Source organism: Oryctolagus cuniculus, chromosome 6 (genome assembly GCF_964237555.1).
Source record: "Oryctolagus cuniculus chromosome 6, mOryCun1.1, whole genome shotgun sequence".
Lineage (NCBI taxonomy): Eukaryota > Metazoa > Chordata > Mammalia > Lagomorpha > Leporidae > Oryctolagus > Oryctolagus cuniculus.
Genome location: NC_091437.1, coordinates 55561518 through 55586411, shown reverse-complemented (window position 1 = coordinate 55586411; position 24894 = coordinate 55561518). Strand labels below are relative to the sequence as shown.

The 24894-nt window shown below is 49.0% G+C and overlaps 1 protein-coding gene and 1 pseudogene across 1 annotated transcript in view; both read left to right on the top strand.

Moving 5' to 3' along the window:
• The window catches only part of SLIT3 (slit guidance ligand 3), a 642229-nt gene extending 624562 nt beyond the window's left edge, over positions 1–17667 (top strand). The window contains exons 33-36 of the mRNA XM_002710368.5: positions 4438–4592; positions 5679–5964; positions 7878–8086; positions 17054–17667. Of these exons, the coding sequence (XP_002710414.3) occupies positions 4438–4592; positions 5679–5964; positions 7878–8086; positions 17054–17289 (886 nt within the window). The 3' untranslated portion in view covers positions 17290–17667. The remainder of the gene's footprint in view (positions 1–4437; positions 4593–5678; positions 5965–7877; positions 8087–17053) is intronic.
• On the top strand, positions 8096–15251 carry LOC127490706 (small ribosomal subunit protein eS24-like; annotated as a pseudogene).
• Positions 17668–24894: the final 7227 nt, after the last annotated feature.

Below are 24894 nucleotides of genomic sequence, written 5' to 3'. Positions count from 1 at the left end.
GACAGGAGGGTGCAGGCCCTGTCCAAAGGGGTGGCTCCAGCAGGTGCGTCCCTCTGGGAATTCAGGTTATCAAGAGAAGCTGGAAATGGGGAATCTCTGAAATATCTGTTCTTAAAAGTTGGCCCTTTAAAAATGCCGCCTGGGGGCTCTGCTTGGCATAGCGCATGCCCCCTGAGTCTGGATCGTCACACTCCTGTCTACTGCCAAGGTCAGCTTTGCTCCTCAGCTCAAGCCCCAGGCAGGCAGTCTCTGCTTTCCATGGGCAGTGCTCAGACTGAAACCCAGCACCTGCTCTCCCCCGTGCTGGCCCTGGGGCATGAAAGGCGAGACCAGGAGAGAGGCTGGCTGTCCCTAGGGTGCAGGAATGGGAGTCGCTGCAGGGGATCTGAGATCCCAGACTGCTGCTTAACCCCGCTCTGAGGAACTAGGTCCCCATGAAGCTCTGTCGCCACCTAGTGGTCACATCTCCTCCAAGTGCGAGCAAGCAGCACCGGGAGGAACAACACACTCTTCCTCTTCATCTTCCTCCCAGGGTGACAGAAGGTCCCGCAGCTCAGGAGACAGATTTGAGTCCTGTCTCAACACTTTAAATCTCTGTATTTCTAAACTGGAGCAGAATCAGGCCTCCCCCATGAGGGTTGTTGGGGTTAACTGAGAGAAGGCAAGCGTTCAGTCTGGCCGGTCACAAGGCCTGGCCCCTCCCAAGCCCACCATTGCTGTTAAAAGTGAGAGCGATTTCACTTGAGAGTTTCTTCGCCAGAGCTTCCGACGAGGGACCTCTGCTGGGATACAGTGCGCACCTACATGCATAACACAGGCAAGAGACGGAGACACCACGCTCGGTTGGAAAATGAGTTCTGAGCAACATCCCAGTCAGGAGGCAAACTGACCCCCACATCGGATGCTGGCATCACGGGCAGCCGCTTCAGCCACTAGACCACAAAGCGGCCCCTGATCCTGTATTTTAAATATCGGGTTTTTCTTGTGATGTTTTTTAATCTTGTCCCCTTTTCGTAGTAGTAGAGCCAGCATTTGCATTGATATTTTCCTGCAGATGTTTGTAAGTAGAAATGCAGCAGCTTGAATCGGGGGTGGTGGCAAACAGTGAGAGCTCGGAGCACTGCCCCCTGCCTGCACCCTAGAGCTCCCAGGACTCACAGGTGGGAAAGCACTGGCCACTGCTGTAGGCATTGTCTCCAGGACAGCCTAGTTGACACGTGCCAGGACAAGGGTGACCCAGGAACCTCCTAACACCTACTGGCACAGAGAGGGTTATAAGAGGTTTGGAATCATTGCTGACTTAAAATCTCAATTCTCCCACTTCGTAGCAACATGACCTTAGTCAATATTTACATTGCTTTCCTGTAAAATGGTCAGAACTGCCCGCCTGTAGGGGTGAGAATGCAGGAAATGGACTCTTCCAGGGTCCACTATCCTGCTTCCCCACCACAGCCAGCTCTGCCAAAGGCAGCGTAAGTGTCAAGATCAGCATTTCTACCTTTTACTGAGCATCTGCTAGGTGGCTGGAGCCAGGCATTGCCTGTTAAAACCTGGCATCTGAAGCATGTTAAACTCATGTATAAAAGCAGAAACTGAACTTAGGGACTGACGAGACCTGCCCAAGGGCATCTGAGCTCCAGGACCCAGTGTGATGCCAGGTCCCTCACCCATGAGTACAGGCTGGCTGAAGATTATACCTGGAGGAAGGGGCTTGCCTGGGAATTTACCATGTGGGCTTCAGGCCAGGCCCTCCATAGACTTGGGACTACAGAGCCTAGCAGTTTGTCTGACACAGGAACTGGTGACTGTGTTGGCCTCTGAGCTCCCGGATTCCCTGCCAAACCACTGTCTGCAGGCGGGGGGCCTTGGAGGCGCAGCATCAGGTCCTGGGCTGGCTGATGGAACTCAGGAGGGGGAGACGGGAATGGGCCTGGAGCCAGGAGCCATGCAGGAGCAAGGCGGGTGTTCACTGTGTGTGTCCATGTTGGGAAAACGGCTGCCCCAGCTCTCTGAATCTTAGTGTAGAACGGAAAATCAAGACCACCCACCCAGAGCTGCCTGAGCCAGCTCCCTTCCTGACAGCATGTGCCTACACACCTCCTCCGATGTGGGGAGTCCCTTTGCATTCAGGACAGGGTGGTTTGGAGATGGATGTGCATTTCTTTGCATGTGTGGTTAGAAAGCTGTGGGAGGGTTCAAGGTCAGAAGTTTATGGTCTCTGCACACAAGCCCTCGTTCTGCCTGTGTTCACCGACTCCTCTGCAGGATCCCAGGCCTCCGCCTTGTCCTCGGCTCAGGGCTTGGAACAACTGGAGGCCTCAGAAACTGAGACAATACTACCTTTCCATGGCTTCTTGGTTCTCTGTCAGAAAACCAGGCACCCCCTTCCCAGTGGGCTCTCTTAACACCTCGCCAACCCTCACTAATTTATTCCATGCCCAAGCCGTACATCCGTAAGTTGATCATTTCAGAGGAAAGACTAAGGCAAGTGGAAAGTGAGCCTTGTGAGAGCAGGTGCTCTGTATGCTACTGATCCCCAGCTCCTGGGACACTGTGGCAGGAGCAGACCTCAGTGGGTGGGTAGGGAGGTAGATGGACCAACAGGTAGTGGATGAATGTAGGAGTGGGTAGATGAACGGCGGTGCATAGTTGGAAGTTTGGATGGGTGGGTGCATGGCTAGATGGATGGATGGATGGACGTGAAAGAAGAAGTCTGTGGATGGATTCGGGTGGGTCCTGGGCTCCTGCATGTTCCCCTCTGCCATCACCTTCTCCTGGGGTAGGCAGAGAGTAGGAATCAATGGTGAATTCTTCACATTGATACTCGGAATGACAGTAATAATAGCTGCTCACATTCTCCCAGTGATTCCCAGTCATCAAAGCATTTTCTTGTACGTCCACTGACCTGACCAGTGTGCTGCTTCCACGAGGTCATTCGCCCCTCAGCACTAAAGGGCTGGAATGCCCGCTGTGCTTTCTCCACACTGCCCCAACTCAGCCTGTGTCCTCCCAGGCACTTCTCCTGCCTCTCTGCTGAAACTTCCAGATGTGTCAGTCATGAAAAGTGTCCTGACTACCTCGGTAATCAGCCACCAGCGTCCTTTTGGTGGAGCCTCTGTGTTTGCCACGCACACCTGGGTGGGGAAGAGAGCTCAGCCTGCTCCAAAGCAAGCCCTGTTCTTCAGGAAAAGAGGGGGTGTCACAGCCCCAAACTTCCGTCACCTCCAGGCTCCGCCAAGAGCAGGGGCCTGGGCAGAGCGGAAGGTTAAAGTCAAACGTTCTGCCCGCACATTACCTTCTGTCTGTGGCAGGAACTGGCCAGGTGACTGGACAAAGCACTTGGCCTCTCGGGTCTTTATCTGTGAAATGGGCTGCCTGGCACTCCCCAGGAATGTCATGAGGCACATGTCCTGTAAGGGAGCTATTCAGCACCACGCCTGGCCCATCGTCAGCCCTCCTGCGTGGTTGCGGAGATTAGCAAAGGCAGCCCTGGGGTGGGAGAATGTCCATGGATTCCAAGCCTGCTCTGTCCTTGGGGTGGCCATGGGGCCTTGGGTAAATGGCTTAAGCTCCCCGAGCTTCCATCATACTAGCTCCTTTGCACTGAAGGAGTAAGAGTGTCACTCCCCTGCTGGGCCGCGTGCCCCACGGGTGTCCGTGAGATGCATCTGGGCTGGGCAAAGACAGGCTACAGGCAGTTTCCACAGGGAGATTGTTGTGTCCATGTGTTCTAGAGAAAAGACATTTTCAGAAGTATGCCAAAATGTCTTTTCATGGACAAAACTTGTTAGGAGGTAAGCTCTGCTCCTTCGTGGTATTTCAGGGGGAAAGGAGGCAAGCGATAAAGTGTTAAGTGAGGAACAGTCTGGGTGGGATGCAGCTCGGGCCAAACTGAAGAAGGCACTCTGAGGATGGGGTTTGCTGAACTCTGTGAAATGATTCTTAAGGCAACACATGACCACCAAATGCAGTACCTGACCCCGGCCTGGATCGCATGCCGGAAGAGAAAAATACTATAAAAAGCACTGTGCGTCCACTGAGAAAGTAGAACAAAGGATTAATACATATGGTATCACTGTCAGATTTACTGTTAAATTTACCAGTGTTGTGCTTAGGTAATAGAATACCCCTATTCTTGGAAAACAGGGCTATCAAGGGAAAAAGGGCCATGATGTACGTAACTCACCTTTAAATGGTTCCAGAAAGTGATTTGTGCATGCATGTGGAGAAAAAGAAATTGGTGATCAAGCAAACGGGGGGTGACGGGAGAATTGGGGTAATGGGTGTTTTCTGTATTCTTATTTTGCAGTTTATGGAAGTTTGAAGTTATTTCCAAGTCAAACTGAGAACAAAATTCCAGTGATGAAGGTCAAGTTCCCAGCCCAGTGGCTGGCCCTGGAGGGCACTCAGTAAACTCTCCCCTTCTCTCCTTGCCAGCGTGGAGACAGTGAACGACGGGCAGTTTCACAGTGTGGAGCTGGTGATGCTGAACCAGACCCTGAACCTGGTGGTGGACAAAGGAGCCCCCAAGAGCCTGGGAAAGCTCCAGAAACAGCCGGCAGTGGTCACCAACAGCCCCCTCTACCTTGGAGGTACTGCCTTCCTCTCCCACGCCTGCACCAACCCCACCCTACGTCTCCAGCACCCACACCCAGACCCTGACCCCCTGCCAGGGGTCTCAGCACAAGGTGCCAAAGCCAATCAGAGAACACTTCCTGGAAGGAATGATACCCAAGCTGGTCCTCAAAAGATTGAACAGTCATTAGCCAGAAAGGAGAGACAGCAAGAGGGGGACTACTGGGGCAGGCTTGGACTGGAGATGGAATGGGTGGGCAGGGGTCAGAGGGGAGCCAGGAGATGGATGCGGGTCCAGGCTCTGCGGCCTCCTCCAGTACTGTGAGGTTCACAGATGAACACAGGAGACGCACTGCTAACACTGCTTCCCAAAGTGTCCAGCTCTAGGCCCAAGAATCTGCACTGTCCACAGGGTGTTTGCATGCAGGGGACCCAATGCAATCCCTGAGGGGCCAGCATCTTCCCAGGGAACAAGCTGTAGCCCCCTCCCACCCTCTCCCCCTGTGGTGGCCAGAACAACACCAGGTCCCCTACTTCCAGCTGTCTGGCAGGTGTCACTCCCAGCTACAGGGTGTGAGCAGGGAGTCGCATTAAAAGGGAGGAATGAAAACACAGACCAGGCTTCACTGCAAAACAGAGAGGTCCTGGAGACACAGAGAAGAGGCAGTCACAGCAGACATGGTCTGTAATCCTTGAACCCCCTGGTTCCACGGCCCAGGACTGCCCCCGGAGCCCCTCTACTTGGGTTCTCCTGCAGGATCTGTGGGGACAGCAGAGTAACTGGTGCACTCCCAGTGCCTGCTCTGTGGCTACGTGTAGCCAGATCGCCTCATTTTATTTCCCCCAGGGAAGCCTAAAATTGTATGGGATTTGTAGTTTTTATCTTTCCTTTCTTTAAATATTGGTAATGAACTGAAGCTTCTTCGGGAGCCCTAGTGCAGGACGAGAGATGTGCGGGCCCATTACCTGCAGGTGATCAGCACAAGCTGAGTGCTCTAACTGCTTACCCGTGAGCATGTGAAGGGTGCTTCCTCTCCCCAGGGACAGGACTGCTGGGCGGGCAAGGGGAGGGCTTTCAGGCTAACCCGGCTCCCCTCTCGCAGGCATTCCCACCTCCACGGGCCTCTCGGCCTTGCGCCAGGGCACAGACCGGCCGCTGGGCGGCTTTCACGGCTGTATCCACGAGGTGCGCATCAACAACGAGCTGCAGGACTTCAAGGCCCTCCCGCCGCAGTCGCTGGGGGTCTCGCCAGGCTGCAAGTCCTGCACGGTGTGCAAGCACGGCCTGTGCCGCTCGGTGGAGAAGGACAGCGTGGTGTGTGAGTGCCACCCTGGCTGGACAGGCCCTCTGTGCGACCAGGAGGCCCGGGACCCCTGCCTCAGCCACAGGTCAGTGTCTCCAGAGCTTCAGGCTGCTCCCTTGGACTCCCATCAGGGACTCGGTCTCTGCCAGTGCCTGAGAATTGGGCGCTGGTGCCTGCTGGAGGCAGTGTGGTCAGACTGGAGGCAGGCGCTGGTTTCTGCTGGAGACAGGAGGCTGAGCCTGCACACCCAGGGCAGCTGCTCTCATGCAGAGGCATCTGCACACAGGGCCTTGGTCAAATCACCTGTCCCCCAGGCAGGCCTCATAGCCTGGCCTCTCAACCCTTGCACCTGTCAACTAGGAAAAGGTAGCCATTCAGGCCAAGACAGCCTGTGGGCGATGAAGGGGATGAGAGTGAATTTGAGCCTCAGTTTGCCACCCCTTCGGCCAGAGCCCCATGAGGACGTCAGGTATGAATAGACACACACAGCCACTTCACTGGTCATAGCTGAATTTTTTTTTTTTGACAGGCAGAGTGGATAGTGAGAGAGAGAGAGACAGAGACAAAGGTCTTCCTTTGCCATTGGTTCACCTTCCAATGGCTGCCACGCTGTGGCCGGCGCACCGCGCTGATCCGATGGCAGGAGCCAGGTGCTTATCCTGGTCTCCCATGGGGTGCAGGGCCCAAGCACTTGGGCCATCCTCCACTGCACTCCCTGGCCACAGCAGAGAGCGGCCTGGAAGAGGGGCAACCGGGACAGAATCCGGTGCCCCGACCGGGACTAGAACCCGGTGTGCCAGTGCTGCTAGGTGGAGGATTAGCCTAGTGAGCCGCGGCACCGGCCCATAGCTGAATCTTTTATTACTCATTCAACACATATTGATGAAGGGCCTCCTTTGTGCCCAGCCTTATGCCACCTGAAGAGACCCAGTATTCTTAGCGTTAACAACTATGAATCAGTCCAGAGCCAACATTGATAATTGGTGGGCCGAACAAGTAGGGAAGTAGTATTTTGGAAAGAGACTGGGAGGGGGGTCCCTAGCATGAGTTCGGTGCTCTTGAGCATGTGTGCGGGTTTGACTCTGTACTTCAGATAAAGCCTGGTTTTTTAGCGTCACCCCACTGGGGACAGGGATGCATTGTGAATAGAAGCTTTGCCGGCAGTCTGGCCGTCTAGGAGATGAGGGTAAGACACTCTGTTGCATAGGAGCTACCAAGGAGGGGTTGCTGCAGGCATTTCAGAGCAACAGGAGATGGAACGCAGTAACCCCACGCCTGGTGTACGGCAAGTGGCACCTTTGGGTGGCAGTGCAGATTGAGAGTATCCCTTACCCAAAATGCTTGGGACCAGAAGCATCCAGGACCTCTTCAGATTGTGTAATATTTCCATATGCATCCTGAGCTGGCATGGGATGAGAGCCAAGTCCATGCCATTTATGTTTCATGCACAGCTTTGCACGTAGCCTGAAGGTAATTTTCTTCAGTATTTTTAGTATACCTACATTTTGACTGCAACCTGTCCAATGAGGTCAGGTGTGGGATGTTCTACTTGTGAATCAGTGCTCAAAAAGTATCAGATTTTAAAGCATCTGGAAGTTCGGATTCTCAGACTAGTAGTTACTGTAGCAGTAATCATGTTGCCATTTAATGAAGCAAGTCAATTAACATGTTTATTGAAGGCTGAGATTCAGTCAAGCAGTGGTTCTCCTTGTGGACAGCTGAGTCATGATGGCCCCACATAAAGCATCAAAGCAGCCAGCCACTGTCATGCCCACCACTGGACTTGGGGCGGGGCTCACAGGCTTCCAGCGGGTCAGCCACTGGACAGAGTATTTAAGGACAGACAGGTTTTTAGCCTCTGGCCTAGCAGAGGGCATACCATGGGATGGAGAAGGCCTGTCAGCATACGCGCAGCTCTGGGCTTCCTGTTCTGAGCCGGGGCCCAGAGGAAGCCTCCCGCATCACTAACGTGGGTCTGGTTCTCTCCTCCACCACCAGCTGCAACCACGGAACATGCGTGGCGACCGGGACCTCATACGTGTGCAAGTGTGCCGAGGGCTATGGAGGGGCTTTGTGTGACCACAAGAACGAGTCTGCCAATGCCTGCTCAGCCTTCAAGTGTCACCACGGACAGTGCCACATCTCCGATCGAGGGGAACCCTACTGCGTGTGCCAGCCCGGCTTCAGCGGGGAGCACTGTGAACAAGGTGGGTCTCCTGTGCACTTGGGAGGGAAGACCGAGTAAGGAAGCAGGGGTCAGAGATCCAGCCCTGGATGTGCCACTTAGGAGCTGCAGGGCCTTGGTTCGGTCACGTTCTAAGCCTTGATTTCCTCATCTTGAAAACAGGAGCTATACTATACTGACAAATATAGCAGCTCAAAGCCACAGCAGTTTTCACTCCATACAGTTCGTGTGCATTGGGGATTCAGCAACAGCCTGGCTGGGGGGCAGGGCACTTGCTGTTGCAGTCAACACAGCCAGGGCTGTAGTTCAAGCAGCAGGAAGTGTTTCCAGTGTGGTACACTGCCTTCATGCACGTTGTGGGCAAGAGGCTTCAGTTTCTGTCTGAGAACAGGGAAGCTGGCTCTCCCCAGAGTGCAAAGAGGAAGCTGCCATGTCTGAAATGACAGAGCCATGGGAGTCACCTTCACCATGCTTCCCACAGCACCGTATTGGTTACAAGGGTAGGGTACCTTTATGGAGGGAGGGGACTGCCTGTAGGCATGAACACCAAGAGGTGAGGGTCACTGGAGCCCACTGTCGTATTCAGAAGACTTGCAGAGTATCTGGCACCTAACTCAGTGCTAAGAGTCTGGCAGCTGAAACTACATTATAACCCGGCTTCATGAAAATCCAGGTTAGGAGTCTTGGCAGTTGGACATAACCGTGTGGTCTTGATGAAGAGGGCTGAGCTCTGTCGCTGAGAACCCGTGTGCCCTCAGGAAGCATACTTCATCTCTGGGCCACAATTCCTCATCCCAGAGAGCAGATAACCCGGGGCAGCTACTGCCCAGGGTTATTGTGAGGATGACATGAAACCAAAGTCAAGAATCAAAGGTGAAGATTCTTGAGTAACATCAGCAAGATGGCCGGTCAGGGCTGCCAAATGTGTGCCCCTCCTGCCAGAAAGGACCACAACGGTGTTCCAACTGAAAGGGGGGAAGAAGAGCCTGGAATACAAAGGCGAGTGGGGGAGGCTCTGTGGAGCACAGAAACTTGGAGTAAAGAAAGGAGCCAAGCCCCCTGCTTCTGTGACCCCAGCATCCAATGCTGACATGGATTACAGCTGAAGAAATGGCACAGAGACTGCACCCACCCAGAACCAAGGCCAACAGACCCTGCCCAGTCAACACCCCAGGACCCACCTTCCTGAAAGCCTGGAAGAGGCACATGTGCAGATTTCAACATAGAGACACAAGAAATATGAAACAGCAAGGAAATATGACCCCACCACAGGAACACAATAATTCTCCAGTAGCTAAACACAAAGAAAAGGAAATTTATGAAATGCCTGAAAAGAAAGTAACAATGAGCTTAAGGAAACTCCGTGAGATACATGTGATACAGCTGGACAATTCAATGACGACATGAAAACAATTCATGTTTGGAATGAGAAATTCACCAAAGACATAGATACCATTTTAAAAGAACCAAAGAAAAACCTAGAAGCTGAAGAACTCAATGATTGATAATACAATGGAGAATTTTGAATAGCCAAAAAGAAATTCTGAACCTGAAGACAAGCCCCTTAACATAACTCAAAGAAAAAAATTAATATTTGCATTATAGGAGTTCCAGAGGGAGAAGAGATGGAAAAAGGCACAGAAGACTTAAATGAAATAATGCTGAAAACTTCCCAAATTCTGCGAGAGAGATGGACATTCAGATCAAGGAAATTCAAAGTTCCCAAGTACATTCAACATGGCTGAGGCGCATTATAATCAAATATCAAAACTCAGAGAATTCTAAAAGCAGCAAAGGAAAAGTATCAAGTCACTGTAAGGGAATCTCGCACTATCAGCAGATTCCTCAGCAGAAACCTTGTACTTTAGAAAAGAATGGAATGACCTGTATACAAAGTGCTAAAGAAAAAAACACAGCCAGAATACTACACCTCACGAAACCATACTTCAAAAATGAAGGAGACAGAGTGTTTTCCAGACAAGCAAACACTAAGGGGATTCATCAGCACCAGAACAGCCTAATAAGAAATGCCTACAAAAGTGCCTGGACTAAAAGCAAGAGGATAGTGCTGTGGCGCAGCAAGTAAAGCTGCCTCCTACAGTGCCAGCATCCCATATGGGCGCCAGTTCAAGTCCCAGCCACTCCACTTCCAACCCAGCTCCTTGCAAATGTACCTGAGAAAGCAGTGGAAGGCCACTGAATACAAGTGGAAGACCCAGAAGAAGCTTGTGGTTCCTGGATCCTGGCTCAACTCCAGCTGTTGCAGCCATTTGGGTAGTGAATCAGAGTATGGAAGATTTTTCTCTCTGTCTTTCCTTCTCTGTTCCTCTCCCTGTCACTCTGCCTTTTTTTTTTTTTTTTAAGATTTATTTGAAAGAGACAGAGAAGGAGAGGCAGAGAGGTGTTTTCCATCTTCTGGTTCACTCCCCAACTGGCCACTCTACTGGCCACAACAGCTGGAGCTGAGCCGATCTGAATCTAGGTGCCAGGAGCCTCCTGCAGGTCTCCCACACGGGTGCAGGGGCCCAAGGACTTGGGCCAGCTTCTGCTTTCCCGGATCAGAAGTGGAGCACCCATATGGAATGCTGGCACCACAGGTGGCAGCTTCATCCACTATGCCACGGCACAGCCCCTGCCTTTCAAATAAATAAGTAAATATTTTAAAAAAAAAATGTTGGCAATCATAAAAACACATGAAAGTATAAAACCCATTGATAGAGGTACATTCATAATCACATTATAATATTCCATGGCTGTAATGGTGGTATATAAATAACTTTCACACTTGAGATTGGAAGTAAATTGTTAAGGAACATGCAATATAAAGAAAGAAAATAAAAATGTGGGGCCGGCGCTGTGGCGTAGTAGATAAGGCCTCCACCTGCAGTTCCGGCATCCCATATGGGAACCATTTCGAGTCCTGGCTGCTCCACTTCCGATCCGGCTCTCTGCTGTGGCCTGGGAAAGCAATGGAAGATGGCTCAACACCTTGGGCCCTTGCAATTGCGTGGGAAACCCAAAGAAGCTCCTGGCTCCAGATCGGCGCAGCTCCAGCCGTTGTGGGCAACTGGGGAATGAACCAGCAGATGGAAAACCTCTCTCTGCTTCTCCTTCTCTGTGTAATTCTGACTTTCAAGTAAATAAATTTTTTAAAAAATTCTTAAGGCAAGTCAGAATTAAAACACAACATACCAAAACCCATTGGATACAGCAAAAGTAGTTCTAAGAGAGAAGTTTATAGCAATAAGTATCAAAAAAGATCTCATATAAACAACCTAACACTGTATCTCAAGGAATTAGGAAAACAAACAACCATTAAATAGAAGGAGCTGATAAAGATCAGAACAAAAATAAGTCAGACACTATAAGACTGGTATAAAAGATCAAGAAAATCAGTTTTTTTAAAGATAAAACTTATAAACCTTTACTTAGACTAAGAAAAAAAGAAGACTCAAAGATAAAAAAAGGAGCTGTTATAACTGATAGCCCAGAAATACACAGTATCATAAGGACCTTTATGGACAGTTATACACCAAAAGATTTAATAATCTGGAAGAAAACAGTGAATTCCCAGTCATGCACAACCTACCAAGATAGAATTACAAAGAATAGAAAATTTGAACAGACCAAAAACAAGTAAGGAAGCAGAATCAGTAGTAACAAGTCTCTCATCAAAGAAAAACCCAAAGCCTAATGCCTTTACTTCTGCATTCTACCTAACAGTTAAAAGAACTAATCCCAATTCTCCAACTATTCCAGAAATTCAAAATGGAGGTAATAGTTATAAACTCATTCTACCAGGCTACCATTAACCTGATACCACAACCAGACAAGGACACATACAAGAAAGAAAGGAAACTGCATACTATCATTATCCTGATAACAAAACCAAACATGGATGTAACAAATTAATCTATAAGTCAATATTACCTGATGCAAATTTAGTAGCATATTTTAAAAAAAAATCACTCAGTATGATCAAGTGGGAGTCATCCCAGGTGTGCAATAATTCCACATTCACAAATCAGTAAACATGATAAACCGCCAGCGCCGCAGCTCACTAGGCTAATCCTCTGCCTTGCGGCGCCGGCACACTGGGTTCTAGTCCCGGTTGCCCTCTTCCAGGCCAGCTCTCTGCTGTGGCCAGGGAGTGCAGTGGAGGATGGCCAAAGTACCTGGCTCCTGCCATCGGATCAGTGCGGTGCGCTGGCCGCAGCACGCTGGCCGCGGCAGCCATTGGAGGGTGAACTAACGGCAAAGGAAGACCTTTCTCTCTGTCTCTCTCTCTGTCCACTCTGCCTGTCAAAAAAAAAAAAAATGATAAACCACATGTATTGTGAAAAGGACAAAAATCACGTTTATTTCAATAGAAGCAAAAAAGCATTTGACAAAATTCAAAATCCCCTCATGATGCAGGCTCTCAAACCAATTAGGTGTAGATGGTATGTACCTCAATGTGATACAGGCCAGATATGGCAACCCCACACTAACATACTGAATGGGGGGACGTGGAAACAATTTCTTCTAAATTATGGAACACAGCAAAGATGCCCACTTCCACCACTTCTGTTCCACATCGTACAGCTTAGTAGCCTTATTCCAAAATGCACAATGACACTCAAAAAGTTCTGGATGCTCTTCCTCCTTGGCCACATGAGGGTTGACCACCCTCATGAATGACATAGCACCTGTACAGACCAGGAAGTTCATGGCTAACCAACTCCTTCAGAGGAAACTAATGGTCAATGATGTTCTCCACCTGGGAAAGCAGCAGTTCCTAAGACATAAATTCAGAAAAATTAGTCAAAATGGACAGGACTATTCTTGCTGTGTCACCTCTGTGTTTGGATTCAGAACTCATTTTGGTGGTGGCAAGACAACTGGCTTTGCTATGACTTAGGATTCCTTGGCTAAATGAGTCCACACAGAATAACAAGTCACAGCCTGTGTGAGAAACAGACCTCAAGAAAACAGCAAAAGGAGCACAACATTAGAGTGAAGAAGGTCAGGGGGACTGCAAAGGCCAGTGTTGGTGCAGGCAAAAAGTGAGCTGGAGATTGGATCACAGCAGCAGGAGTAAAGGTTTAGAAATGACTTTATATACAGTGAGTGTGTAAATTTTTCACAGAGATGAATAAACTGTAAACTTTTTTCAAGTTCCATATTTCCAGGGCCACCATTGTGGTATAGTGGGTAAAATCACAGCCTGCGATACTGGCATCCCAAATGGGCTCCAGTATGAGTCCTAGACACTCCACTTCTGATCCAGCTCCCTGCTTTTCCCTGCCCACATGGGAGACCTGGATAAAGCTGGCTCATGGCTTCAGCCTGGCCCAGTGCTGGTCACTGCAGTCATCTGGGGAGTGAACCAGTGACCGGGGGTGGGCCAGGAGCTTCATCCAGGTCTATTACATGAGTGGCAGGAGTCTAAGGGCGTAGGCCATCTTCTGATCCAGCTCCCTGCTAATGCACCTGGCAAAGCAACAGAAGTGGAATGGCCCAGAATAGATGCCAGCATTGTAGGCAAACAGCTTAACTCACTATACCACATTATCAGCCCCAGTCAACTGATTTTCAATGAATTTTTGGGGGGCATACTTGGAGAAAGCAAAGTCTCTTCAATACATGGTTCTGGGAAAATTAAATATCCATATGCAGAAGAATGAAAGTAGACCCATCTCTCTCAGTCCATGCAAAAATCAACTCAAAATTGAGTAAAAACTGACATGTAACACACAAAACTATAAGAGGAAAGCATCATGACGTTAGGCTAGACATGGATTTGTTTTAGTTAAGACCTCAAAGGCACAGGCACACAAAGCAGAAAGCGACAAGTGGAATTACATTGAACTAAAAAGCCTCTGCACACCAAAAGCAACAATCAACAGAGTGAAAAGACAACCTCCAGAACAGGAGAAAACATCTGCAAACCAAACAGCTGACAGGAGGTTAATATCCAGAACAGACCATGAACTCAGCCTAACATATGTTCTGATTTTTAAAATGGGCAATAGATATAAATAGACATTTCTCAAAAGACATAAATGGCCAACAGGTATATGAGAAAATGCTCAACATCAGGGGAGTGCAAATCAACACCACAGTGAAACATCACCTCACACCACTTAGAGGAGCTGTTATCTGAAAACCACAGCCAACAAGCGCTACCAAGGATGTGAAGAGGTAACCCTTACACACTGTTGATGAGAATGCAAACAAGCACAGCTACTATGAAAAAATAGAGATTTTTCAAAAATAAAAATTAGGACTACCACATGACCCAGAAAGGCCACTACTAAGTATATATATAAGAATTGATACGTCAGAGACGTCTGCATTCCCGTATTTATTGTGGCCCTATTCAACAGCAGCCAAGATACGAAATCAATCTCAATGTCCATAAACAGATGAATGGATATAGAACATGCCGTGCATACACACACAGTGAAAGACTGCTCAGCCATGAGAAATGAAATCCTGTCATTTGTGACAACGCGGGTGGAGCCGTAACACCTTATGTTAAGTGGAAGTCAGGCACAGAGAGATACCACCTGATCTCACTTGTGGAACATAAAATCATTGATCTCATGGAAGTAGCTGAATAGTAGTTACCAGAGGCTGCAGAAGGGGTGGTGGAGAGGAAGGCCAGTGGGTACAGAGTTATAGTTAGAGGGGGAGAATAGGGGAGTCCTGGTGACCTAGGGTGAATAGAGTTAACAATATTGTACTGAATATTTCAAAATACTTGGAAAAGAGGATTCTGAATGTTCTTATCACAAAGAAATGATAAAGTTGAGGTGATATAATTACCCTAATTATTCCACCAATGTAGACATGTATCAAAACACTACATTGTACCTTATAAGTATGTACAGTTTTGCCCCAAATAAAACGTTAGGGGCAGGCATTTGACATTGTGTTTAAACTGACTGTCAGGATACCCACAGAGCCCCTGAGTTGAGTCCCAGTTCTGATCCCGATTCCAGCCTCCTGCTAATACAGGACGACTAGGAGGCAGCAGGCGAAGGCTCTAGTTCTTGGCTCCCTCCCACTCACATGGGTACCTGGACTGAGTTCCCAGCCCCCAGCTCCTGCCTGGCCCAGCCCCTCCTGTTGCAGGCATTTAGGGAGATCTCTCTCCTGTCCATCTCGCTCGCTCTCAGAGTAATTTTTAATTAAAAAATGTTTAAAGGGAAAATAATAAAAATGAGATTCTGAAAAGACTTATAAACAAAGGGTAAAACCAATTTCAAGATGAAACAAATATATACAGAAGATGATGATCGGGGATCCCCCTGGGGAAGGAAGCATGAGCAGTCTGGGTTGTCTACACCGCTTCTTTTGCACCTGTCTTCACTTGAGATGCCGCTGCAGATGTCACTCTGTGGTCTCCAGTCCTGCTATTGGATCAGTAGAAGACAGTTCTTTGGTCTGACATATTCTCATATGACAGTACCTCAAAAAGTTTGTGGGAAAATGGGATTGAGTTTATTTTGGAGCAAAATAAACTTTGAAATCCATGCATAGTGTTTTTATAATAGGCATTTTCCCTGATCTTTTGGGGATCCATCATATGCATAGAGTTCATAATTTTTATACCAAAATAAATTTATTTTTAATTTGTTATATTTGTATGAGCGAGAAAGCATTCACATTCATTTCGACTGGTTCACTTTCAAAATGCCTGCAACAGGCCAGGGGAGCCAAAGCCGGGAGCCAGCAGCTCAGCGCAGCTCTCCCATGTGGGAGGCCGGAGTCCACTCACCTGAATCGTCACCCCTGCCTCCCAGGGTCTGCATTAGAAAGTAGCTGGAGTCCGGAGCTGGTGAATATGGGACACAGGCATCCCAACTGCCAGGTGAAACACCCTCCCCTCATCTCATACCGCATCAGCTTAAAACACCTGAATTGTTAGAAGGCTTAAGCCAGTAAACATCCACATTTTCCCCTGCTGTTCGGAAGAGCCTGTCAGTCACTAAGCAGAACAGGTAAAAGAGTCACCGTTTTCCAGATGGTGGAACAGGCTGGAGGACAAGGAGAGACTTGCCTGGGCTGTGAGGCGAGGCTCCCTGCTCCAAGCCCACCATCCCCTTCTTAGTGCCCGGATCCAGACATTCTTCCAGGCAATGAGGATAGCAGAGGGTGCGGACGAAGAGGTGGGTCGGGGTCTGGAATACACAGGCAGACGTAGGGATCCTTTCCCCTCCCTCCAGTCATCTCCAGGAATTCTAGCAAAGCTCATGCCTGAAGCTTCTTGGCCTCATTAACTTGCACTCTTCATCCAGATCTCAACTCCAACACCACGGCCCAGAGAAGCCTCCCTGGCCTGGCCCGGCGTTGGTCCAGGCCAACTCCCTTTTTCTAGGTGTTCTTGAATACACTTGTCCCTTTTCTTCATATATACATGCATTCACTGAGATGTTTATATTATTACCATCTACCCTCTGGACCAAAGGAGACAGACTGCTGGGAGTGGTGGGGACCAGGGCAAACTGGAGATCGGCTCCTTCTGCATTCAACCTCACCTACCATTATGACGCAGGCTCAGCCTTGCCAATCCTCTTGGTTTTCATAGAAGCTGGAAATCCAAATTCTTAAGTTAAATCTCCTGGTGTTTGAACATTGCTATTTAATTTTAAGCATGTGTAGAGTAATCTAAACATGTATAGAGACAAGATTGAGCCCACAGTTGGCCGTGTCTTGAAGAACGGGCCTAGGCCTGGCTCTGCCATAATTTACATCCTCAGGGCTATGTTCTGTTTCTGGTATAGAGCCTGGCACAACAAATGGTGCTTAGCATCTGTGAATTAGCTGGACGCGTGCATGGGTGGATGGATTTGTAGGGGTGGGCTGAGGGGAGGGGGGCTGTGGACACGTGAATGAGCAAGTACTGGGGCCTGTAGAGCCCAGTCCTGGGAACAACCATGCAGGACCCAACCAGCCACCCACGCTGCCCGTGCCCTGACCTTACCTCTTCTGCCCTCTGCAGAAACCCCGTGCCTGGGGGAGGTGGTTCGAGAGGTGATCCGCCGCCAGAAAGGGTATGCGTCATGCGCCACAGCCTCTAAGGTGCCCATGGTGGAGTGTCGCGGGGGCTGCGGCCCCCAGTGCTGCCAGCCCACCCGCAGCAAGAGGCGGAAATACGTCTTCCAGTGCACGGACGGCTCCTCGTTTGTGGAAGAGGTGGAGAGACACTTAGAGTGTGGCTGCCACCCCTGCTCCTAAGCCTCTGCCCACTGCCTCTCAGACTCCAGCTTGGTGGGCTGGGCACAGCCTCGTGGGACCCCCCCCACACCGAGATTCGGAGTGAAGGAGAGGAAGCTGGAGAGAAAGCAAAAGAAGAGAGAATATTAAGTATATTGTAAAATAAACAAAAAATAGAACTTATTTTTATTATGGAAAGTGACTATTTTCATCTTTTATTATATAAATATATCACACCGTCTAAGTATATGTACCATATAGTGAGTTATTTTTACCGCGTTTTGTGTTGTGTATTTGTTGTTTTTATAAACAGCTGTTTAAAAATTCTAAGACAAAAAAGGACTAATAAAAATGTTCTAAAACAAAAGGGTAAGAATAAAGAAATGAGAGCCCGCCTAAGGGAGGAGGAGGAGCTTGTGTGTTTCTGAAACACCATCATACTGGCACAAACCTACACCTCTTTACTGAGCTCTGGAAAAGGAGTAAGAGCGAGAGAGAAGATTCCTATTTGTTTCTTCTTGTTTTTAACTTCTTTTTCCTTCCTAAAAGCACCAGCTTTTAAGAATCCTGGCTGGTTATGCCCTTGACACCCAGTTCCTCCAGACAAAGCTGCTAAGCCCCGACTTTTCATCTCGCAATGACCTAAGCAACTGCTCCAGGCCCGAGCCCCCCAGGAGGCCCCTCTTACCTTCCTGCCTGGGCCTGCTCTCCGCTAAGAGACTGAGCATCTCGACTTGGCTACAGACCTGACCTGGACCTGTTGGCCCACATTTTAAGACAGCAGCTCTTCTCCTCCACCCCAGGAGCAGGTTCCTCTTGGATGAAGCAAGGGAAGAAGGGGCTTATGCTGTCTCCTCAGGCCCCAGGCACTGCCCTCCCTCACAAAGTTCTGGCTCACCCTCCACGCTGCAGCTGTTTCTCCTACTGGAATGTGGTACCAGGAGAGCCGGAGCAGAGCTGCTGGCATGAGGAAGGCTGGGCACCAAGCCCACCCACAGCCCTAGCAGATGTCTGACTCTGGAAGATTCTGGGAGGCTCTTGATGCCTCTGCCACTGGGTCCTGCAGGCCACCATCATCCCAACAGCAACCCCCTTGCCTGTCTGCGACACCTCCCCATGCATCTCTGAACTGTGCCTTATTCCATCCATGCAAGCCCTGACATTTCACACATGAGGGAACTTGGGCCTGGCTCAGGCTCTGAAACTTGCCTTAAGTCACACATCTGACAGATGGAAAAGCCAGGCCTGGAGTCCACACTCGAAGCTCAAGAGTCTTTCCAGAACAGGTGAATGCAGTTGAAGTTCAGCAGAGAAAACCTACTGGAAAAAGAGCTATTTTTCCTGCTCTTCTGCCTCCCTCCTATCCAGAAAGACTCTAGAAAGAGGGGCTTGAATATCCAGGGAACGTGAGCAAAGGCCACCTGTCCAGCCTCAGACTCCATCCTCAGAAGGGCTTCCTCACCCCATCAGTTGGTTCCTGTCCCCCAGGGTCTCAGTGTTCACACCAGTGTCCTGGCTCATATCACCCATCCCTCCTACACCCACAGCCTCTACTGCAAGGTTTCAGGGAGGAGAATGTGGGGCCCAGTGGACCTTTCAGCTCTGCGGGTGACCCAAGGAGCCTGGTTGTTCTAGGAAAGCCAAGAGTGCCTCAAGGCATAACGAAGGCAGTGAGAAAACAAAGGCAGATGGGTGAACACAGCAAGTGGAAGACAGGGCAAGGAAAGTGGGGAGGGAAAAGGGGCCAAGGGAGGATGAAGCAATAGAACAAAACAGTGACGACAGGAAGGAGAGGCAGGATGCAAGAATTTAAAGTGTGCTGTGGGGTATGCACAAACATTCCAGGGACTGGACTTTTCTGAGTGTGTTTCTAATATTAATAGTCAGACTGACTTAGGTCTCATTACAGTGCACTTCAGGTAGCATTCTAATTGCTATATCCATTCATTGCCTTCTCAAAGCCACCCTCTGTAGCCCATTTTACAGTTGAGTAAACAGACACAGAGAAGGTCAAGAATTGGCCCAAGAGCAAATGTCTGAAACCATCGAGATGGCTTGCCTTGTTAAAAATGGACCCTGGCTTCATGATATATACAGTAAGATCTCCAGTGCTGCCAGTGTCAGCATTCAGGTACTGTCCAGGGGAGGGAATGTCCTACCCTGGGTCTTTAGGGATGAACAGGAGTGAAGTATGAAAAGGCATGCCAGAGGGCTGGGGCGGCAGGAGGATGGGTTGTGCATTGGGGAACAGAGAGAAGTGGGGTGGACTCAAAGGCAGGGCTCAACCACACAAAGCTCTGAGGGCCAAGCCAGTCATGGAGAGCCAGTGGGGTTGTTTGAGCCTGGGAATAGCAAGATAAAGTCTGATTTAAGAATTGAACTGGCAGCCAACATGAGAAAGGCTGGGATGGGGCCAGTTTACTCTGTGGCAGGAAAACACTGGTTTCCAGAGGAATCACAAACACCTTGTTGGTAGCTCAGAGGTTCAGCCCTGGAAAGGGTATCCGGGGATTTTCCCAACACCACTCCCATTGTCCGTGCCTCCCCAAACTCCCAGGCATCCCTGAGCTGTATCCTACCAACACCCGTTGCTAGCCTCTCCCGGCCCAGCAGAAAGTCCACTGGGCCTAGCACTTTAAGAAATCTGCCCAGGATCACAGACATTCCAGCAGGACTCACCTAGCCACCAGCTTTCCCTCTGCTCTTCACCCTGATTCCAGCCACAGTCAGGAAAGCCAGCCAAAGGGCCAGGCCTGTCTCAGTGGGACTGGGGGGGATTTTGAGCCTTCTCCTTATTTTCAGAAGCTCTGACTTTAAGAAAAGCCAAATGCAAGGGCCACTAAGAAAATTCTCCCCAAAATCAAGTTTCTCTACTAAGTGAAGGTTAAAGTGCTCCAGCCTAGAGCAGCCCCTTGGGCCGAGAAGAGTTCAGGTGGCTCGTTTGCACCCTACAAAGTAGGGTTCAGTGTTTGCACCTGTGCACTGGAGGCCCGTTGGAGCTCTACTTCCCCCTGAGCAGGATTCAGGAAAAGGGGAGGGCGGATCCCTTTTAGACTCTCCAAAGGGGCCCTAAAATGGCTGATAGGATGGCGCTTTCCTTAAAAGCTCTTTGTAAGTATATGTACCATATAGTGAGCTAAAAACGGTCCATGTAAGATGTAATAACGTTGGTGTTACCGCTATTATTGGTATGCCAAAAGGCCCTTATTACAAGTGAACTTTGCCTTTTCAATCTTGTAGCAAAGAACTCAGGTCTGATACTTCAGACAGGTGGGAGGTGGGGAGGGGCGAGGAAAGGCATGGACCAGAGAGAGAAAAAGGCTCCTAGGACCCTAGGAACCCAGGAATGGCTAGGGCTCTGAACTTCACCAGCAGCACAGCTATCACTGGACTGAAACCCAAGGCTGAGCACTCCCCACTGCCTTCTCTGGGAACACAAGCCCATAGCAGCAAGTGACCAGAACCTCAAAAATTCACAGGATCCTAGATCTCAGAGCTAGAAGAGTTCACTGGAGTTCACTGGCAGGTGGATAAACCGAGGGTCAGACCGGCAGGAGAAATGCAGCACCATAGACAAAGTCTCATACCATTACTAAATGCCAAAGGCCGGAAGAGACCAGGGGTCCACCCAGGCCAAAGCTCTTCCTGCATTTCCACAGTGGGAACCCACAAGGAGTAAAGCCCAGGACAGAGCCTCCTATGCCTTCCTGACAGTCAGGAGAGGGTCCTTCACATGCCCCCATAGCCATCTCCCTGTGTACTCCACAGGCAGCCAGAAAGCTGGGGACATAGGTCTGTTTTGCAGACACTTCTCCATGTTTCCAAATCCGGGTTAAACAGTGCCTAATGAAATATTTGAGAAAAGTTGGTGAGAGACACCAGCAAGCAGAACTAGTCAGGGCAGAACGGGGCATTTGGCACGGCTTATTTCTCTAACTCAACAATAGGTTCTAATAGGAAAAATTTTAAAGAGGTTTTAAAAACACAATGTTAAAGTGCTGCTTGCCCACTATGGAATACATAATGTGCATTGTTTAACAGACTGTCATATTCTGATGCTGTTTAAATAAACGGAGAAGTCACAGAGGGCTAGCGACCGCTCTTGTGACTACCCCAACTCCGCCCTGTTCCATGTGCTTTATTTTTACCCCGACTTTCACTTCCTCTGGGGCAGTCCTGTAGGAAAGTAAGTTCAAACAAAAAGACATCTGTTTCTTGAGACAACAAGTGAGAAAACTGTATCCAGACTTCCCCCCAGAGACCTGGGAGAGAAAACCCAGCGTGCGGCTTAGCATGGGCAAGCAATGTGGTTTGGTCAGCGACACGCTGAGTGGCCAGGGTCACGGGGGAGGAAGCAACTCCAGTTCCGGGAAGAGAATGCCTAGGAAGATGATTCCTGGGCCCCCCAGCACCTAATTAAATGCCCTCCTGTATTCACTTCCTTCAGCAGCCAGCCACAGGGCGTCCACTACGTGCCAGGCTGTGTTCCAGGCACTGAGAACTCCCAGGTCCTCCTCCTCCTGGGGTTTAAACTGTAAATGAGTGGGTGTAGGCCAGTCAACCACCAAATAAAGATAACTCACTTCCAACAATAAAATGGAGGAAGCACAGTAGCTGGGTGGGTGACACAGAGGTCAAGGAAGGCCTCTGAAGACCTGGACCATGGGAGTTGGCAAAGCACCAAGATCGGGAGAGCAGAGGCAATCTGGCCATGCGCACTCACCACTTACTTCATGTGATTGGCATCTGACACGGGTGGGAGCCCGACATAACTCCAGAGCCAGAGCTGATGATACAGGCAGTAAAGAGAGGTCACTCCCCAGCTTCCCACCCTGGGGCACTCTTGAAAGGCTGTGGGCTTTGGAATAAGAATTGCTAAGGGGATGAAGGCCACCACTTGTCACGTCCCTGGCAGATGGCTCTGTATCTCCCCCATGGAAGGCCCATTGAGGGAAGACACTGGCAGGTGGCAGATGCACCAGGAGCTAGATAAAGGGCCAGACCCTGCGGTCCTAGGCCTATTACTCCTTCTTCCCTGGTACTCCTCGAGTAAGACAAGGCTTCCCAGGTGCCCTGAGCCTACAAAGATGCCCTCGACATTGGTTTCATACCTTTCAGCACGAATCAATCTGAAAAACAGACCAAGATGGATTTGTGCTGACACACATTGTGCCAGACAGCCTGAGAGCCCACAGCCTCCCTTTTCCATGCTTAGACCAGGGCCCCCCCCAAAAAAACAAAAAACAAAAAAAACTCCATACCACAAAACTTTGTTTTGTGCACAAAATTACTTAAAATACTGTATAAAGTTATCTTCAGGCTATGTGCCTATCTGGTATAGATGAAATAGAAATGAATTATGTGTTTAGAATTGAGTCCTCCCTGAAGATATCTCATTATATGTATGCAAATATTGAAAATTTGGAAAAATCCATAATCCCCAACATTTCTGAATAAGGTAATTTAACCTGGTTATCCATCTCTCTCAAACTCTTTTACATGAGCCGACTGCACAGGTTCTCAACTGGGAAAAACTGTGCCTCCCAGGAGACTTGTGGCAATGTCTGAAGCCATATTTAGTTCTATGACAAGGGCGTAGGGTGCTACTGGCATCTAATGGGTAGAGACCAGAGTTGCTGCTACATACTCTACAATACACAGGACAGCCCCACAGCAAAGAGGCATCTTACTCAAGATGCCCATAGTGCTAACATGGAGAAACTCCGGTGGAGTCTTATCAGATCCTTCTGTATGCACCTGCATTGAATCACATGCAAAAGGAGAAGAGGGTAGGACTTCTACACAGACAACAAAGAATAACCTCCTCAGGAAGCTTCAGTTGGAACACATGGCCGGTTCCCATTCCATACCACTGTTGGTGGAAAACTCGGACCAAGACATCTCTGGCAATGAGACCACCGTCATCCTTTCCACCATGCTTTGCCTATGACTCAGATGCTGCAAATGGGGGTAAGAGCAAGGAATTCTGGATCTAAACTCTCAGGTGGAGCCAGTGACACTTACCTTTGGACTTCACATTGCTTTACAAGTAAGGAATATGATTAATAAAAATGTTATGTTTCCAGGGCCAGTGCTGTGGTGCAGCAGGTGAAGCCGCTGCCTGCAGTGTCGGCATCCCATATGGGCGCTGGTTCATGTCCTGGCTGCTTCACTTGCAATCAAGCTCTCTGCTATGGCCTGGGAAAACAGTAGAAGATGGCCCATGTCCTTGGGCCCCTGCACCCATGTGGAAGACCTGGAAGAAGCTCCTGGCTCTTGGCTTCAGATCATTACAGCTCTAGCTGTTGCGGCCAAAATTGGGGAGTGAACCAGTGGATGAAAGATCTCTCTCTCTCTCTCTCTGTCTCTTCTTCTCTGTGTAACTCTGACTTTCCAATAAATAAATAAAATTTTTAAAAAATGTTAAGTTTCTATTTCCTGTAACTCCACCCTCCAACTAGTTCTTGGCCCAAAGGAGCAAGAAAATTTTGTCAGGCTATAAAATCGAGATAAGACGGAGGTTCTGTTTATCATCAAACTCAAGATGCATCTAGAAATGCATTGGATCAACTCTCAGTAATTGACATCTGCATTAACTGGTTAGCAGAGTAACCTTCAAAGGTTACTTGGAGTAAACCCTCCCGCAGGGACAGGAGAAGCAGACACTGTGCATGTCACTATTTGCCAGCCACAGCACGGAGATCAGGGTGTTGGGGGAGGGCGTCTAATGAAGCAGGATCTGCTCCTCTCCAGCTCTACCTGCCCTGGGGATCGCCACATCTCCACCACCATCCTGCTGCCTAACTTTGCCAGTATCTCTATGAACTTGTTGTTTCCCCATCTAAAATGCAAGGATGACAAGACTTGACATAATCCAGGCACTGAAGATCAGAAGTGCCAAAAAAAAAAAAAAAAAAAAAAAAAAAAAAAAAAAAAAAAATGCAATTCAAACTGACTTGCATCACAAAATAAATAAAAATTTAAAATGACCACCCTGGCTCAAGTAATCGGAAACTCTAACATAGCCCTTATTCCTTCAGGCATGGAGGTTTAGATTCAAAAGTTCACAAAATGTCATTGGGGCTCAGAGTCTCTGATGCATCCTTGGCTTTCTTCTACCTTGGCTTGATTCTCAAGAAAGGCCGCCTCAGCAGATGGCAAAGTGACTTCTGGTAGCTACAGATCTAAGCATTATCTACTACTAATTTCAAGCCCAAGAGAAAAGAGAGCTTTTCTTTCCCAATACTTCCCCAAAGCAACCTAGAACTGAATCACACTTGCTCTGATCACCATCAATGGCTTGGGGCAACAGCATAGCAGTGGAACAAACATTATGGTCAAGGGAGTAAGATGCATTTCCTGGCCAAATCTGTCACACAACCACCTCAGGAGCCAGAAACAAGTGGATGAGGGTAAGGAGGGGTGTTTTCCCAAGGAAAAGAGTGAAGAGTTGTGGGATTAACAAAAATTACACCAACAGTAGGTGTAGAGAATATGAGGTTGATAAGATAAGGCTAGTAAGCATATTTTGTGGACTGCAACACACCAAAATACATGTAAATGATAAATACAGACACTACCATTTTGCCAACTAAAAAATAACATCAAGTTTCTTATTAACATCCT